Source organism: Arachis ipaensis, chromosome B05 (assembly GCF_000816755.2).
Source record: "Arachis ipaensis cultivar K30076 chromosome B05, Araip1.1, whole genome shotgun sequence".
NCBI lineage: Eukaryota > Viridiplantae > Streptophyta > Magnoliopsida > Fabales > Fabaceae > Arachis > Arachis ipaensis.
The window spans coordinates 78837979-78857483 of record NC_029789.2 but is presented as its reverse complement, the minus strand read 5'-3'; the positions used below and the strand labels follow the sequence as shown (position 1 = coordinate 78857483).

At 30.9% G+C, this 19505-nt stretch overlaps 1 protein-coding gene across 2 annotated transcripts; it reads left to right on the top strand.

Annotated features, from left to right (window-relative positions):
* Positions 1039-19198, top strand: LOC107643702 (probable inactive serine/threonine-protein kinase slob2). 2 transcript variants are annotated; one of them, XR_002363123.1, is made up of 4 exons: positions 1039-1052; positions 18517-18615; positions 18708-18992; positions 19080-19198. XR_002363123.1 is itself a non-coding variant. In XM_021124113.1 (4 exons), exons 1-3 carry the CDS (start codon positions 17823-17825, stop codon positions 18747-18749), a joined length of 555 nt encoding a protein of 184 aa, XP_020979772.1. In that variant the 5' UTR covers positions 17809-17822; the 3' UTR covers positions 18750-18992; positions 19080-19198. The 2 variants fall into 2 exon arrangements, 1 of the variants encoding a protein (XP_020979772.1); XM_021124113.1 differs by lacking the exon at positions 1039-1052 and adding an exon at positions 17809-18208 and having other exon boundaries at positions 18489-18615.

Below are 19505 nucleotides of genomic sequence, written 5' to 3'. Positions count from 1 at the left end.
AGTTCGCCTCACAAATTTCACAACTGTCGAAAAAAAATAATACTAATATATAATCCTTTTTTTATGGTTTTAGAAAATAATTTTATTTTATTTTATTTAAAAAAAATTCGGAAGTACATGAGATTTGAAGGATGTGCAAAGCATTTACATTCTGCATCTTCCATTCTCTTGATCTGCCAACCACAGAAGATGGATTATTTTCCACAATATCCTACAGACCTTGTCCCATGAGATAATACTCTAGTTATCGACTTATCGTAGTTATCTTTTGTATGTGCTTCACCAATTATTACGTGGGGTCTTAGTGCGTTCATCATCGTTAATGTTAACTGCTTCACAATCTAATGAGAACCTTTAATTACACGATTTCTTTCTCCAACTCAACTATAATATTAAATTACGGAAGCTCATATTCAACTTCATCTTAGTCTTTTTAAAAGTATTTGAGGTTTACATGGAGGCGGAGCAATAGTGATTACTGCGGCCTCTTGTCCTCTTCAAATTAAGCGTACTGGGTTATTAGTCATTACGTGTGGTGGTTCTAGTTTTATCACAACAAATCTACGATCTACAAAGTTATGAATTAGGTGCTCAATGCATTGCGTTTCCTTTCTTAATGGAAGTGCACACACTGGACCTGGTGGTAGAACATAGAATCTCGAGGAAGAGGTGCAACTGCGGTGGGATAAATACAATGATTGAAATACTTCGAAGTACAGTGGTACTTATTAGCAGCGGGTGATACACTTATGAACACACGTTAAAAATAAATTATTCAATAATGATCTCCCCAAATCAAAATCATATGCAAGTTAAAATAGTATTAAAAGACTCAGAATGAAAAGAAAACCTATTATTAGACAAACACAGTCATATTTAAAGAGAAAAAATATTAATTAAATAACTTCTTCTGTTGAATTAGATATCCAATCAATCAAACATAGCCATATTTAAAGGTGACAATGTTCTAAAGAAAAATAGAATAGATGATCAAGCTAAATAAAATTAGTTTAAAAAAGTTATGATCTTACCAGAATTAAATAGTTAAAAAAGTTTAGAACAGTGCAAAATGTCAACCAATTAGGCACTTTTAATTAGGAGAAAAGTTGAAGGGAACATCAACTTGTAATATTATTAAACATAAATTACATCTAAACTTAGCAACCTGCCAGATATAATATCATTATATCAATGCTAATTAGGATCTAACACATTCATAATAATGATATAAAAAGAGAAGCATCTGATTGCAATAAAGCTAACTGGAGGAGTGAGATAACCAAATAGCATATTAATTTGATTGTTCACATCTGATATCAAAAAGTACTTAGGTTAACCAAGAAGTTCACATCCCATACATATTTTGAATTTTAGATGATGAAAATTCCAGGGTCCAAAATAGAATATATATCCTAAAACTAACAAAAGAAAGTCTCGAAGCAGCTGAATAATTACAATCTAACCACAGAAACCTAAATCAAATGATCTTCTTTTGAAACACTCCTAAATACACATAAATATCCAGGCCTAAGTTTATGCATCCTGACAAAATCTTTCCATTTAGGTCCTATTTTGTACTCTCGATTCATGCCCTTATTTTTCAAGACATGCATTGCAAAGGTGTTAGCAATCTTTGAGTCCTTAACCGTAAATTTCCAATCTTTCGATCCTCCACTCTTAAGTAGTAACCTAGCAAACTCACAGGAAATATACTGTTTAAAAAAAGTTAGAAATAGCTCATAAAAAATAAATTCACCAATAAGTATGAAACAATAATTATACAAACTTACAAATCGATCAGCCTTCATATCATACTTAGTCAACCTCTTGCTGTGATGTCTAACAACACATCTATATATTTCAATTTTAATTTATAGGAAAAATATAAGGAAACTAAACATGATAACAATGAAAGATATAAGATAAGCTTATACAAAATATTGTGAAATGGAAATTGATTCTTGAAATCAATACACTTTGAATGTAACAAACTTATCAACCAATCAGATTATATCAAGAGTGACAAAATCAACAACACATGTAACACCAATCTAATATTAAACCAAAAAAAATTAACATACCCTCTTTTTTTTGTTATTGACCTCTTCTTGACAGTAGTTTCATTTTCAATGTTCTTCCGAATCCTTTGCACACTAGAACTTCAAGTGTAATTAACAAAAAAAAAAACTAAAGTTCAATTTTTGTTGTTTAAAAAAAAAATTTAATATAAAGTAAAAAAAAAAAAAAAAAAAAAAAAACAAATTAAAAAACAATGAAAAAACAAATAGACAATAGAAGAAGCAAATAATAACATTATATTACACAATGAATTATATATATATATATATATATTGAAATAAATATATTTATAAATACAGTAATTAAAATATAAGATGTATAAAACTAAGAATAATTAAGAATTAAAAAAAAAACTGTAAACTCTAACCTTTTCATATTCCCATACATCCTATTATCTTCTATACTATATGCAACATCATCCAATCCATTAAAGTAGTTCAACCCCAACTCATCTTAAATTACTTTTAACAAAAATATATTAATAATATCTTTATCGTAGTGAAATACATAAAAATCCATATAAATTGGATTATTTCGCCTATCCATAAGAGCCACAAAAAATATGCCACTTGTCAAAATTTTAGAAAATGAAATTATTCAAAATATTCAAGTTATCTTAGACAAAAAATTATATTTGATATTAATATTATAGTTTAAAAAAAATACCACAGTAATTTAATTTTTAATACAAAAAAAAAGATAATCAAATAGTTCACAATTGTTTACAGCAACTATTTATACTATACAATAAAAAATAACATAGATTAACTAACAAGTTCATATATTATATATATTTTGAATTTTAGAGCATGAAAAACTTTGGATCCAAAATATAATACATATCCCAAAAGTAGCACCAGAAAATTTCGAACCACCTAAATAATTACTTTCTAGTTACAGAAACTTGAATTAGATGATCTTTCGAAATCACCTTAAAAACACATGAATATGTGATTTTAAGTTTATGCATTTTCACAAAATCTTTTCATTTAGGACTAATTTTGTATTTTCGTTTTCTGCATTTACTTTTCAACACATTCATTTAGAAGATCTCTATTTACTAAATTCTTCTATTCGATTCTGCTCATAAAAAAAATTTATTGTTATTTTATTAAAAAATACGTGCAATACGTATTAACTCAAAAAAATAAACAATGCTTTAATTATATCATTTTTAACAAAAAATACGATAAAATTTGACGCTTACCAAAATATTATGGTTTGAATAATTTTCTTACAAAAAAGGATGACTTGAAGCTAACGGTGGTTGGCTTGACGCAAACTCTTGGTATAAAAAATAGAATAAAATATTAGTCACACATTTAGATTGTTTTCATATGTCATTTTCTTTATTTTTTTTTTGAAAAATAAAAGAACAACATACTAAAGTGAGCTACTAAAAGAAACATGACAGGAATATCTATGTCTTTAAAAAATTAGATAAATTTATTGTAATATAAAAATAAAAGTAACTATTATCAGAACTCTTTCTCTTTCTCCTCATCTTCTGCTGCTTCTTCTTCTTCAAAATGATTTCAAAGCTTGATTTCAGAAACTATGAAAATCGAAAAAAAACGAAGAAGAAGAAGAAGAGGAAGAGGAAGAGGAAGAGAAGAAGAAGAAGAAGAAGAAGAAGAAGAAGAAGAAGAAGAAGAAGAAGAAGAAGAGGAAGAGGAAGAGGAAGAGGAAGAGGAAGAGGAAGAGGAAGAGGAAGAGGAAGAAGAGGAAGAAGAAGAAGAACCGTTCTAAGTGTAGCGCTTTGAAAATAGGAAACGTTGAATAACGCATTAAAAGGCCTAGTAACTTGTAAGACTTGTAAGTCAAAAAGACTTGTATGTGTAGCACTCCTCTTTCTCTTTATAATCATGCCAATTCAAAATTTGAATTATCCTTTTTTATTTATATAATTATGCCAACCTAATATTTAATATATACCTAATCATGTGTTTCAAAAACTAATTACTTCATTTTAAAAAATCAAAAAATCTTAAATAAACATCAAAAGTAAAAAAATATATTCATTGTGATCAACAACTGATTTTACAGGTTTATGATCATTAGTTTGGCATAAATTGAAATAGAATAAGCAAGCATACATAAAATAAACATGAAATGTAAACATATTGCCTCCATGAGGATATCTTAGAAGATAGATTTTAATTTTGCTAATATAGGATAGAAAATTAAAATACTGATAATATCACACTATCACAAAAAATAGAGTACGATAACAAATCTAATCTTTACAACTTTTTTGAATAAATCAACTGATGTTCTAGATCATTTAATATTTTAAAAAAAAGTGTAAGAATGCAATCAAAGAATACCTTCAAAATCCTATTGCACAATAAATCTAACCCGTATCTTAAATATAATAATTAATAGACCATAAATAATTAAAATCTTTGGCATAAACCTTCCTCTTAGAAGTTCCCATCAGTGGCACCAAAATCAGGATCCATACTGCAAGTATGGCATTTAAGATGCTTTAAAAGCGTGAAAAATTTGATACAATAAAATTTCAATTCACCCTTAAATAAATAAAACTTCCAATACATCATATTTTTCATTTGAACCGTCATCTTTCAAATATTTTCACCAACCAACCAATCATATTCCAACTCTTGTTTTGCAGCATAGAAAAATATCAAGTATCAATTGGCATGCTTAAGATAACAGAAATTGCAGTTCAAAGGTAAAGTCACTAAGATTCAGTGAGCTCATGGAAGTTCTCTACACGTAAATCTGTTTATCGATACCCTTTTAATACTTCTAGACTAATAGTTGTGGAGAGTTGATTATAAATCTGAGAGTCAAAATTCTATCCTAAATAAACAATAACCCCTGATAAGCTCTCTTAACTGGAGTTTCATTCTTGGTATTCGTCACGGATTCAATGAGTGTTAACTAATAAAATTTCTAAAAGCTGTTAAAAACATGAATATCAAATAATCAAAAATCGTAATTTTAAGTTTATTAGGTTAGACTATATTATCACTCCAAAATTGACAGACTAATCAATCATAAGAATAATCCAAACCAAACATATAACCATGTCTTTGCAAAATAAGAACGCAAAACAGATTATTTGACAAAAAAAACACAAATAATTAACTGTAGAGTAATTTATTTTCATCTATCAAGTCGTTGAATTACGGTTGCCAACTTGTTATTATGATCATGCATGCCAAATACAAAAAATAAGCAAGTATTTAGACACATGGTTGATTTTTTTTATTTTGAAATGATATAATGTTTAATTCCAAAACATCTAGTTGAACTATAATGTTTAATGATCAATCTTCTAATCTTAAGTTCATAGACTTTGAAGAAATCATCGTGGTTGTCCTAGAAATTATAGTATTTGATTCTCATAATAGAATGTTCATTTCTCAACAACCAAAGACCACAAAGAAAAATAAAAAAAAAGTTCGAATTAATTTTTTCACAACTAAAAGATTTCAAATTTCATGTTCGTTAAAACAAAAAAATCGAATGCATATTGAACCTATATACTTGAGCTATATTTTCAGCAAGCAAAAACAATAGTCTAAGAAAAGAATATAAAACTTCAGTCTCAATTGTTTAGTTATTAGAACAATTTTTGATACTTTCTGACAAACAAACAATTTGCTCTTTTTCAAAGCACAAAACCAATTAACTAAACTCCTTAATTCCCCAAACACTCAATAAACATACAAATAAAAGAAAATAAAAATTGATTAACAGAAAACAATCATAAAAGAGAAAACCCACAGTGATTTGAAAAAAAAACCATAAAATACATGATGACAATGATATATAAACTTCATATACTAACATATTACAATTAAAAAAGATGAACAACTTTCAATGATAACAATAAGAAATAGGAGAAAAAGGACAAAAGGTTATCTGAAATTGAAAATGCCATTACCCACTCCATTTCACTACTTCTAAATATAAGTTCCTTGAAAATCTAATAAAATTAAAAAATAATGCAGGAGATAATATTTTTTAGCAAAAATCACGACTACCAGAAAAAAAAATAAACCACAACTATCTAAATACGTTACCAAAACTCATAAAAATAGCTCAATCAATTGTACTCCACATTATAAAAAATAAATAACTAAATGTAAATAACATCCAAGTACAATTCAAGTGGTATTGATAATACAAATAAGGATAAGCTTCTTACTAATTTTATTTCAAAAAAGAGAAAAATAAAATAAATAATCAAAAAGATAAAAACAAAAAATCAGATAAACAAAACAAGAACAAAATAAAGAATAGTAACAAAACACATGACGACTTTTCAAAAATACAAATAAAAAAAAACCAACAACTAAAATTGAACCCTATAAATGCATGAACTTGTTTGTTGTAGAATATTTGAGAGAATATTTCTTATAGAAATTAAATAAACTTATAGAGAAAAAGTGCACTGCATTGATTCTTATAGAATATTTCACTTTTTACCACAGAAGCTTTTTGAAATTAAATACATAAAAATGTATCACTTGTAAAAAAATTCCAAAAATTTCCAAAAACTTTTCTTTAAACAACATTCTACTTACTTTTTATACACTTATGAACTTTCACATGTCAAAAAAAAATATTTTTAAACCACATAAAAAAAACATAATTTATATAAAAATAAGCAAGTAGTAGTGTTACGTACTTTAACTTTCTCAAAAAGCTTCTCCCAAGCCATAAGCCTCCATAATAGAAGAAGGGGTGAGTTAAAAAAAAAAATCTAAATAGCATCCAAGTAAAACTCAAGTGGTGTTCATGTATATTTATATATAAAATTCACAACAACAGTGCTTATTATACAAATAAAATCCGGTTAGTAAGTTAAAACATACAATTTTGATTAAAAGAAAAGATGGAAAAAATCTCACTCTGACTGAATTTCTTTCAGTACACAAAATCAGAAAAAGAAAAATGTTCATGATACTTATAAAACTAACATGGACCTCATATATTACTAATAATTCCTAATATTTATCCCCACAGAAACACAAAAAAAAGAAATAAATCATTGAATCAAGAAATAAAGAAATAAACAAAAGACTAAGGCCCATAAAAAATAACAAAGAAATAACCCTAAAGATACAGAAGATATCAAATAAAAGTCGACATAGTAGTCCTCCCCTTTATATATATGAACTTTGTACAAAATGACTAATTTGTGATTTTAAAATACTGAAAGACAACTTATTCTTTCTTAGTTTTTAAACCTTAGTAATTTTTTTAATTAAAAGAAGGCCTGTAGTTATTAACAACTTTAGATTTTTTGCATTACCAAGTTTCTAAAATACAAAGATATTAGTTTTAGTTAAAATCCTGAAGGCGTTTATAAGTGAAAACTAAAAATAATTGGACTTTGAAAGAAAACTAATTGATGGACTTAGACTCAACCAAAATTGAACCAACCTGTGACTTTTCAAAGGGCTAAAACACTACCACTTTATCTATCCTATTGAGCAATTTTAGACTAAGATACTTTTTCAATTCTTCCATTACCATCGATTTCAAGACACTATATGATGCTTTCTTGTCTTCTTGAATCAAGAAACCTATGGAGTTGTGCCATCCTTTAGAAATGGCACTAGACCCTGTATTTGAAGTCATCAAAACCAATGCATTTTTAAATGAAACTCGTCGACCCTGTCAGATCCAATTTCACAAACAACAAATATAAAAATAAGGACACCAGTAGCATGTTTACTTGGAAAAGATGCAGGAAAGGAAGAAATAGGAGATTCATGTAAAAATATTTAGTAAATTAAGATTTATGGCAACATTCACAAACTTGAATATCAGTAAGCTGGCAATCCTAAAAACTTGCTCACTGTATGCCACTCCATTTATTCAATTATGTCTAACCGAATCATAACTACCGCTTGAAAATATAAACAAACAATTTTAGGTGATGAAATAATAACCATAAGTCTAGAACACAATAGTTGCAGACCACTAAAAAATATCAGTGAAGATGTATAGTATAAAGAGAAAATGAAATGAAAAGCTCTCTTGCGATAGATAACATTTTAGATAAAAGAAATCATTTACATAGAATCAGAAAAAAAAATAAAGAAATAAAGACGAAAAACAAAACAAAACAACATTAAATAAAAAAAAAAGAAAACCCAGCAAAGCAAATGTCCAGTGAAACCATACTTTTTTAAACAACACGTAAGAGAGAATTAGAAGTAAACATGTACTTTCACTTATCAAAAAATAATTATAAAACCACATAAAAGAGAACAAATTCAACATAATTTATATAAAACAATCATCTCAAAAGAAAAAAATTCACTTATTGTCGTAGTATTTGATTCTTACAACACAGTGTTCATTCCTCAGTAACCAAATACCACAAAGAAGAATGAAAAAAAAAAGGTTCCAATTAATCTTTTCACAAGTAGAACAAAATTTCAAGCCAAAACTATTTATGGCTAAAAATCAATAAAATAAATGGTAATAATACAAACAGAAATCTAAACAAAAGAACACACAAACAGAACAAAATTTCAACCCAAATCTACCTATATTTTAAAAAAAACACATAAACATCATGCTCAGGATATTTTACAAAATACAAACATCATGAACTTTTATTATGATTTTTCACATTTTAGGTAGCTTTTTCTAAATATGAAAAATCTTCTATTCAAATTTCTATTTCACCTCACAACAAAAACAAATTCAAATAAGCTCAATCTGACCCCAGCAAGTAAACTTCTAAATACAAACATCTAAATAAACATATTCTGTAAGAAAATATATTATTCATGCATATAATAAATCAGCACTCAGCCTGTCAACAAAATTATAATTTTATATAATTCAATACACATCCAAAAAAAATTCTAGAAAAACACAATTGATAAATAAATCTAACCATATACTAACAAATTACAATTAAAATAACAGTAACTTACAACACATTATTTTAAGTGGAAGAAAAAATAAAAAAGACAAAAAAAGTTAAATTTGACTCTCAATTTCTTTCTGAGCAACAAATTCAGATAAAGATAAATGCTAAAAATGTTTATGATACCATAATCCAAATTAAAAAAAAATTATATATGAGAGAGTACGATTTATACAATAAATTATCAAATAAACAGATTAATATGAGAGAGAAAAATTAGTGAAACCATAGTTGAAGAGTATTTACAACAAACTCTAGTACAATATTAACTTTTGAGGATCCATTGTGAAAAAGAAAAAAATTGTATGTAAATAAAAACTGAGACCTTTACCAGAACTCTAAAAATATGAAACTCAAGAACCAATCAAAATCAAAGTTTTAGCTTTTGATAGCAACCTCATGGCCCTTGAAGGTCCTTTTTTTACTATTGACAGAGCAAGTGTACCCAAAATGGCCACACCTCACTTCTTCCCAAAACTCATAGTGAACCAAAAATTGCTTTGAGAATCCAAATGCTGCTAATAGTAGTAAAAGCTTATACCAAAGAGAATTTGGTAGAAATAAAAAATAAAATTGAAGAGAAATATAAAAGTGGGAAGGAAGAACAAATAAATAAATAAATAAATAAATAAAAATGAAGCAAAGTATAATGTAAAAATTTTAAAGTATCAAATATTAATAGAGGAACACTCAATTCACAAGTAGAACAAATATATTTAGAGTGACCAATGAACAGTGAAAATGAAAAATAACAGTAGTAGGTAATTAATAGTGATCAATGAATACTAATAGGATCCAATATATTTAGTTAATTTTTAAACCCACAAAAAATAACAAAAATATATTCATAGCAATTAAAAAAAATTTGCAGACTATATATTACAAAATAGTAGGTTTAAATCCCAATACCGTAAAGACCAAAGGATAACATAACTCTAAAGGGAAAAAGATAGCCTCTTTGATTTTATTTTGAAAATTGTTAATGGTGAAAAGAATTCTAAACTCTTGAAAACAGCCTTCGTGGTCATTGAAATTTACAATTTAGCTTCCATATTTAGCTTCAAAACATGAATATATGTCGGTATAAACACTACTAGAAACTTAGTTATTACAGACGGATATTTCCGACGAATTTTATCCCACTGAAATACAGACGGAATTTCAGAGGGATTTTTTTGTCGGAAAACAAAAAAAATAGATTAACATAAATTACAGACGGAAAAGAAAATCCGTCTATAATTCCGTCGGAAAAATTAATTTTTTTTTCCGTGGAATGGTTACAGATGGATTTTCCATCTGTAATTATGCAGACGAAACGTGCGTTTTATTAAATTATTACAGACGGAAAATCCATCTGTAATTTAAATTAAATCCGTCGGAAATATTGAAAACCCTAATTTTATAGGTCTTTGTCGGAAAATCCCATTCACACTCTATTCTAACTCTTTGCCCACATCCTTCGAGCTCTTTGCCCTGCAGCCCGCCGCCCACAGCCACCGCAGTCTCTGCCGCCACTGCAGCCACGCAGCTTCTGCATCAGCCCTCGCAGCTCCCCGCAACCCCCACAGCCTCGCAGCCCCGCAGCGGCGCAACCACCGCAGCCCCTACACAGACACAGCCTCCACCGCCACCGTAAAAGATCTGTTGCCGTCGTAGGAAGCTGTGTTGCCGTGATTGGAAGCTCCCTCGCCGTCGTTTGGAAGCTCGTTGGCCGTCTCCTCTATTCGAGCGCTCTCCTTCTCTCTCTGTGTCGCCGTTGTGTTTCTGCCACTGCCCTTCTTCCTCGCAGCCGGTGAGTAAATGCTCTTTTTCTCCAGTGTTGTGAACAGCTCCTTTTTCTCCCGTGTTAGATTTGGAGTATATGTATGCTTATTACTGAGTGAATCACATTGAAAGTGTAATGCACAGTTAGTGCTTGACAAAATGCCTAGTTGAGTTTTGCTGTTCATTTTGATCATGCTTAGGTGTGTTTATGTGTGCTTATATGGTTTCAATCTCATATGCTCTGTACTGAGACAAAGCAAATCTTCATTCTCACTGATACAAACTGCTTTATCAGTTTCTCCCAAAAATGATTTGGAGTCAGCCTCTGCAAGTTGCGATTTAAAGATCAAGAGTTCCATATGTTTCTCTTCAATTGCACAAAAACATTTTTCAAGTTCTGTTTGAAGCTCCCTTATTTCTTGTTCTTTGGTGTTCAGTGTAGACTTGAAAGTACTGATATCTGCTTCCATCTTTTCCACTTGACAACTCCATTCTGATTCCTTAGATTTGAGCACCAAGGAACAGTTTTTGATCAACAATCCACTTTAGCTCCTTTTTTTATTTTCACATTGATGAAAGCTTTCCTATTTTATCTTATATAGTTTAATTTCTTCATTTTTTCTCTAAAAATTAAATAAAAGGTAGCACCACTTACATGGTTTGGCCATTTTGATGAAAAAGAAAGGGACAGTGATATTTGTCTTTATACATATACAACACAACAGCTTTATATATATATATATCTCTTGCAGGACCGTGTGTATTGTATTGTTTTATAGTAACCTTTCTCAACATGCATTTGTATGTTAATAACATTGAAAATGAGAGAATGAATGAGATGTTTGTCGTATTAAGATTTTGTGACACATCACTCACCTCACTCTTTTTTGTTTTTATTATTGGATTATTGTATATGCTCCACTGTGTTCTTTAGAAAAATAAAATTACATTACAAAAACTTTTACACTACTGCATACTACTTTTGTTTAAGGGCCAAGTACTTATATGTCAATTATTTAATTTGTCATATATTTATTTGAATTTAAAATGTGATAGTATCTTAGAATATAATTCCTAGAATATATATATCTGAATATGACTGTATGGATTTGAATAATTATAATATTATAATCAATTTTATTTATATGTTTATATTATGATATTGCCTCTTAAGAGATGTCAAAGCTTAATTTATTAATTTATATTTCCACTTTAGCACCAAGGTTCTTTCCAGTTTCTACACATGATGAAAGCTTCAACTTTTCAAGTTTCAACTCTTCCTCCCAATTACAAAAAATTCAAGTCTTTGATTACTTGCTTGATTCTCTCCATTCATATCTCTGTTTCAAATAATTTTAATGAGATGGATTCTGGTGGTGATTTATTTTCATCAATGATATGAGATGGATCCAGCAGATTATCTCTTTTTCTTCCACAGAACTTGTATCGTACAAATTTTTTTCCCTGTGATTTAAAAGAGGTAACTCCTCTAAGTAATGCAAATATCTATGGAAAAAAAAAAATTCGATACCTGGTTTTTTTATGTTTCTATATTCCTTTATTTTCGTCCTTTATCATTTATATCTGTACCATTTGATCATATTATCTGAAAAATATTCTTTGGATTTTAGAGACTCTTTTTTCTTCAATTGATTTATATTTCTTTCCTTTACTGATTCTTTTTGTTTCTCAATTGGATTGAGGAGTTATGTAACAGAAAAATAATCTAAGGTGGTTGTTGATGATGTTGAAATTTAGTAGTCCTATATATATTTTTCAGCTTTTGATTTTTGTAATTTGCAATGCAGGGGACCAATGTGGTTCTGATTTGATGTAAATGTGAGTCTATGTTTTTGTTCTTTACTGAGACAAAGCAAATCTTCATTCTCACTGATACAAACTGCTTTATCAGTTTCTGCCAAAAATGATTTGGAATCAGCCTCTGCAAGTTGCGATTTAAAGATCAAGAGTTCCATATGTTTCTCTTCAGTTGCACAAAAACATTTTTCAAGTTCTGTTTGAAGCTCCCTTATTTCTTGTTCTTTGGTGTTCAGTGTAGACTTGAAAGTACTGATATCTGCTTCCATCTTTTCCACTTGACAACTCCATTCTGATTCCTTAGACTTGAGCACCAAGGACTGCAAGGTGTTCTCTCTCTCTTTCTCTCTCTCTCTCTCTCTCTCTCTCACATATTATGGAAATGGGACTTACTACTTTAATTGTTTGTTCTTGTTTAGATGCTGAGGTCAACAATTTGGGAGTCAAAGCCGCTCTCTCCATGTTGAGGTTCTACAAAAGTAATTTTTCTTTTTCAGCTTAACTTCCCTTCAAATATGAAATTAGATTTCCTCTGAGCTAATTATCCACTTGGAATTCCATTTGTTTTTTTTCTTTTTTTTTTCATTTTATGTTTCATCCACATGACTATTACCATAATAAAGATAATCATTAGCAGATTAACTTTTGCTCCCTAATTTTTCCACCGGATGGTACCTTCAAAATCTGATGGTGATGAATGATGATATTTGGTGTTTCACCTGATGCATCTGCAATGCCATGATTATTGATATTGTCCCTTGTCATGTGTTGTGGTATACACTATTTTGGTGATTTGATTTGATCCCATGCCATCAACATATTTAGTTATTGCCCACCTTGGAAGGCTTTTGCATCACATGACAAGCCCATCACTATTTTCATGCAGGGTGGCATAATTTATGTTGGAATATCTAATCATGTTTCTTTCTTTTATAGTTTGTGATTACATTAATTTTGCCTTAGCTTAGGTCTGTCTCCCTTAATATTTTGATATCATTATTCCCTTTTTTCATTGGTTCAATTTCTTCTATAGTCAAGGGTAAAAAAAAAAAGAAAACAAGAGGATTCAAATATGCTTTTAAACTGGAAATATATTATTGAATTTGGTAACAAATTATAATTTAGCTAGAATCTTGCTATAAGATACAATAGGAACTGAAAGAAGAGAAGCCTCATTTACTGTTCAAATGAAGAAAAGTAATGAAATATGACCAAAAAGAAAAAAGGTGGGGACTCAGAAGAAATGGTTCCAAGTAAAACTAGAACTTTAGGAAATCGAATTCCTCCACCTTCTAGTAGTCTTTCTGTTATCTATTCAGCTGTACTATTTTCACAAACTATATAATTAGTTCTTTATATATAGCATTATATATAATAGCATTATATAGTGTGTCTTGTTATCTATTCAGCTGTACTATTTTGCTAATTGATTAGACATATTACTGTCCATATATTTACCTATTTATTTCTCTTACACTTCTCCCTTATCTTAATTACTATTATTTCTTTCATTTTCATTTTCCTATTCTTAGCCTCCTTAATTAAGTAGTCATTTAAAATAATATATATTTTAGTAAAAACTCATTTTCAGTTTTATTTGTATAAAATTAATAATTAAAAACTCATTTACAGATTGATAATAATGTAGCTGAAATTTAAGTTTCTTAATTAATTTTTTTTAATACTACTCCACAGGATCGACGACTTAGAATTCAGCTGTCTCTCTGCTCCAAGTGACAGTCAGTGAGGTTAGCAAGCACACCCTGATTCTCAAAAAATTCTGTGTGATTTGTTTATCTATAGTGGTTGGATTAGGTCTTTTCTTGGGTCTTCTGATTGTGATTTTGCCATAGTAAATTACCAAATTTCCCTTGCTCATGATTTTATAAAAATAATACTCTAACACACACACACACACACACACACTCTCTCTCTCTCTCTCTCTCTCTCTCTCTCTCTCAATCCCTTCAACTTTTTGCTTGGAGTTAAGGTTAGTGCAATTCTTGTGTTATAAAACTTCATTGATTTCTAGGGTATTGTATGTTAAATGAAATATTACTTGTGTTGTGTTGTTGCTTGTATTGCATTGAAAACATTGATATGGTTAAATATTGATAGCATGTTGTATGATAGATGAAATGTTGCTTGTGTTGGATGATTTATAGGTACTAAAAATATCAAATTCGTAAGAAATGTCTTGGCACCATCGAGTGTGGATGTATGATAGGTTGAATCCAACAAGAGGGGGTATTAAACCTGAGTTTTATGACAAGGTTGAGGAGTTTATAAAAACAATTAGTAAGTTAGATGTTGTGAAGTCAGAAGGAAAGTGTAGATGCCCATGCGTTAAGTGTAGATGCACAAATTATAAAGAGCTGAACATTATTAAGATGCATTTGTGGGAAAAGGGATTTATGCCAAATTATTGGATTTGGACAGAACATGGAGAGATTGACGACATAGGGATTAATCAGACGGGATTCAATAATTGTGGGGAAGGTGGTTCAGGAAGTGGTGCAAATGTGGAAGAGTGTGATATGTATGACATTAGCTGGGAAGACAACTCCAGAAGGTATCATGAAATGGTTTTCGATTCTATTGGTCCAGAGTATCCTCATGTAGAGGCTAAAAACTTTTTTGATCTTCTTGAGGCAGCTCAAAAGCCTTTGTGGGAAGGTTGTGTGCACTCTCAACTATCGATAGCTGTTAGAATGCTATGCATTAAGGCCGAGGGAAACCAATCACAGGAGTCATTTAAGCAGTGGGCCACCTTAATTAGGTAAATTGCTCCTGAGGGTAGTGCCATACCTAGGGATTACTATGAGGCTAAGAAGTTAGTGCAAAAGCTTGGATTGAAGGCAATCAAAATAGATTGTTGCTCAAACAATTGCATGTTGTATCGAAAAGACGATGCTGCTCTAACTAGTTGCAAGTTTTGTGAAGCACCTAGATTCAAGCCTATTTCCGATGGTGGTTGTAAGTCCAAGAGAGTTCCTGTCAGACGGATGCACTACCTACCCTTAATCCCTAGACTTCGAAGGCTTTATGCGTCAATGAGTTCAGCTCCGCACATGACGTGGCATATAAAAAACCAACGTGATGATGGCGTGATGACCCATCCGTCACATGGGGAGGCATGGAAAAGCTTTGACCGTATCCACTCTGATTTTGCTTTGGAGCCTAGAAACATTAGGTTACGTCTTTGCTCTGATGGGTTTATCCCAAATATCCAATTTAGCAAGCCTTATTCTTGTTGGCCCGTAATTGTAATTCCATAAAATCTACCTCCTGGAATGTGTATCAAAGATCCTTATTTGTTCTTGACTTGCTTAATACCTGGTCCTAATAACCCTAAAGCCAATATTGATATATTCTTGGGACCCTTGATTGAAGCATTTGCCAATTCATCTAGCATATGAGGCACGTGTGTGTGGACCTGTCCAATATAGGTGGATGTATCCGTTTGAACGGGTGATAGGAGCATTCAATCGAACAGTGAAAAATAGATCAAGGGTTGAAGGTTCGATTTGTGAGGCTTTCTTGGCAAAGGAGACTTCAAGTTTTGTTTCTTTCTACTTTGAACCACATATCTTATCGAGGCAAACCCGTGTGGGAAGAAATGATGGCGGCAGAGACACAATTAAAGCCTCTTTATCAATATTTAATAGACCTGGTCGCAAGGTTGGTAAAGCTAAAGATCATTGGTTAGATGAACGAGACAAGGCCGCAGCTCATTTGCATATTCTACTCAATGAAAGCAAAGTTAGCCCTTTCTACATGTAAGTGCCCAAATCTTTTATTAAACAGTTAATTACACTTTTTCTACTAACGAATCCCATAGCTTATAAACTCTAGTCCTACTTTCATCAAGGTTTTGGAAAGAAACTTGTCCTGGAGAAAGCGATGACCGATTTCCCCCTTGGTTTGCATCATATGTAAGTGCATAAATTCGTATCATTTATTGTAAAGGTTTCTAACTAAAGATTTGCATCACATATCTTATAATTTGTTGCATGTTTCTAACTAGGTTCAAAATCAATGTAATGAAATTGTTGATCCTGGTTTGCAATCACTTTCTTGGGGTCCTTCAAACAAAGCAACAAGTTATCCAATTTATAAAGTAAATGGATATACATTTCATACCCTTGCAAGGTCAAAAGGGAAACTCTAGTTGTCTTAAAAATTCAATATATTTAAAGCATAACTCTGTCCCACACTCATTAAGCTGACATGTCTAAAGCACCACTGGAATTTTTTTTCTTGTCCCTTTTCTGAAATTTAGGAAGCTTCATATTCTTTCTTATTGTTTTTAATATCTTTCTTACAGTTTGGTTTGAAGATTGAATCTCTCTCTTTGTTGCAGTGGCAGTAGTGAAGGAAATTCATTGAATCTCTCTCTCTGTTTTTAATCTCTGCTGCCTTACTTGGTGCTCCATTGACAAAAAATCTCAATATTGTAAGTTCCCATTTCTCAAAGTTCCTTGCTTTTTTCCTCTTTAGAGTTTAGATGTTACAGCTATCAAGTGTTTGTGAAATTAAGACATCAATTTTTTTCTCTTTCCTCTTCGACTCAGCATTTTTTTTGTGCAGTTTGGAGGCCTTCTAACTACTGGCATTTTGGCTTTCTCTGGAAGGTAAGTCATTTCTCTAGCTCTCTATGGATACATATGCCGTGTGAATGTGATCCTTTTTATGCTTATTTTGTAGTGTGATTGAAAGATATTCAGATGTTAATGACTTAAATGTTATGTATCATTTCCTATGGAAAAAAAAATAAAAGAAAGACTGTCAAAAATAATAATAAATAAAATAAAATAAAGGGCTAGCCTAGTGAAAAAAAGGTGCCATCTTAACGGTTCTTTCCTTCTTTGGAATGTATCTGCTGATGACATTGTGGTTGCTTACTACTAAGCCACAAAAATTCCAAGGTTTAAAGAAAGTATAAGCAACATAACCAGTTAATTTCAGGGCATTGTTTAAGGTTCTTGCTTTTTCGATTGATGATAACTGTCAATCAGATTTGATCCATTTTAACTGGCTTTCTTGTTAAGCCTCATAATGGGTTAAGTTATTTAAACTAACAAAAATTTCTTGTAGTAAAGTTAAGTTATTACTCTACGGATTGAATTTCAAAATTTTGTTAAGGCATTCACAATTTCTGACTTATGATATCTTATCAAAATGATATTCTGCAGATAGTTTTGTTCATAATAGTCCTTGAATATATATGTAGGTCATGGCTCCTCGGGTCAAGGGTAAAGGTGTCAAGGGTCATAGAAGTTCTCGCACCACTGCCGCAGCCGCTATTTCAACCACCTCCACCTCTTCTGGGACTTCGGTTGTGCCAGATTTTCAGTCAGGATCACTTAGCCAGCAACTGTATTTGATGGTACCTAATCCAGGCTACACGGGTCTTCTTCCACCAAGTTGGCCTACTCCAGGATGTATGGGTCCCCCTCCTCCACCCCCTCCTCCAATTTCGATTCCTCCTCCGCTTCGCAATTCCAATCTATTAGTTGATTCAGTGACACCTAGAAGCTCTAGTACATCTCCTCCATCAGAGACTGCATCGGTTCCTAATAGTGTCACAAAAGAAAGATTGGTTCCCGATGGAAAAACAAGGTAAAATTTGGATCTCTCCATAATTAAAATAGCAGCTTCTAGTGGATTTCCCATACTGCATTACCTATTTCTCTTATTACTCTTCTACACAATTTTTACATACTGCATTACCTATTCCTCTTATTACTCTTTCAGCAAGTAATACTAATCACTCTTCTTCTTTTACTACTCCTAATCTAAATGTGTTTACTACTATATTTTAATTTCAAATTAAAGTGCTAATGACTTAAAACTATTTTTTTTAGTTTCCTAACTTGTCAATTCTTTATGAAATTATCAGTTGGTTACCTTTCCTTCCTGGTTCTCAGAAGATTACAGAGATCATCAAGAAACGATATGATAAACCGTACAAAAAGTTTGGAGATGTCCCTCTTCCGACAAAGAAGCTTTGGTTTAAGGAGTGGAAGGTAAAAGTGTTGGATTGAATAAAATTATTTTGGATTGAATATTGTTCATGTGATTTGAATCTTATAAGTAGCAACTTGATGAGTATGTGCAGAGCCACTTTCTTATTGATGATGATGATGATGAGTTTTTCTAGAGGGCTTTCAAGTATAGGACAAGTAAGTGATTTAGCCAAATGATGTCAGATATCCGTGAGGGTGTGGATACAACCCACGAATGGCTAATTCCTGCTTACAAAAAGGTATTGGAAAGGTATTGGGAAACAGATGAGAAATGGAAAAATATAAGGAAAAAAGCAAGAGAGAATCGAGCGTCACTCTTAGGTGGTTCTGTCCATTGCGGTGGTTCTATTCCATTGAGCTCAACTATAGAGAGGATGGTAATATAATTTAAGTGGCTTTAGATCTTATTTAATAGACATCTATTTATGTAAAATTTTTCTTATTTTGTATTTCATGTGGAACAGAAGAAGCAGTTGGGCCGTACACCAACCCACGAGGAGGTCTTCAAAGAAACCCACACACTTAAAAGTGACAAGTCTAAATGGGTGGACAAGCGCTCTCAAGACACTCATGTGAGATATAGTATAAATACTCCTCCTATGTCAAAATTATTAACTAATTTCTAGCTGTCTGGCATTAACATTACTGTATTTAGTGGTCCTAACTATGTTCAACATTATTATTATTATTATTCAGTTTTGTGCTTTGTGATTTTATAGTTGGTTTCTTTTCTTCCAAGTTTCTATAGTCTAAGCCATTTGACACATCTCCTTAAGAGATAATACAGTTCACCAATCTTAATCTTGTGTAGAATGCATGTGAAGCATGCATTATTCTCTTGGAATATGGTAATCTAGTAGCTTGAAATGTTTGCAGCTTGCAGGGGTGTT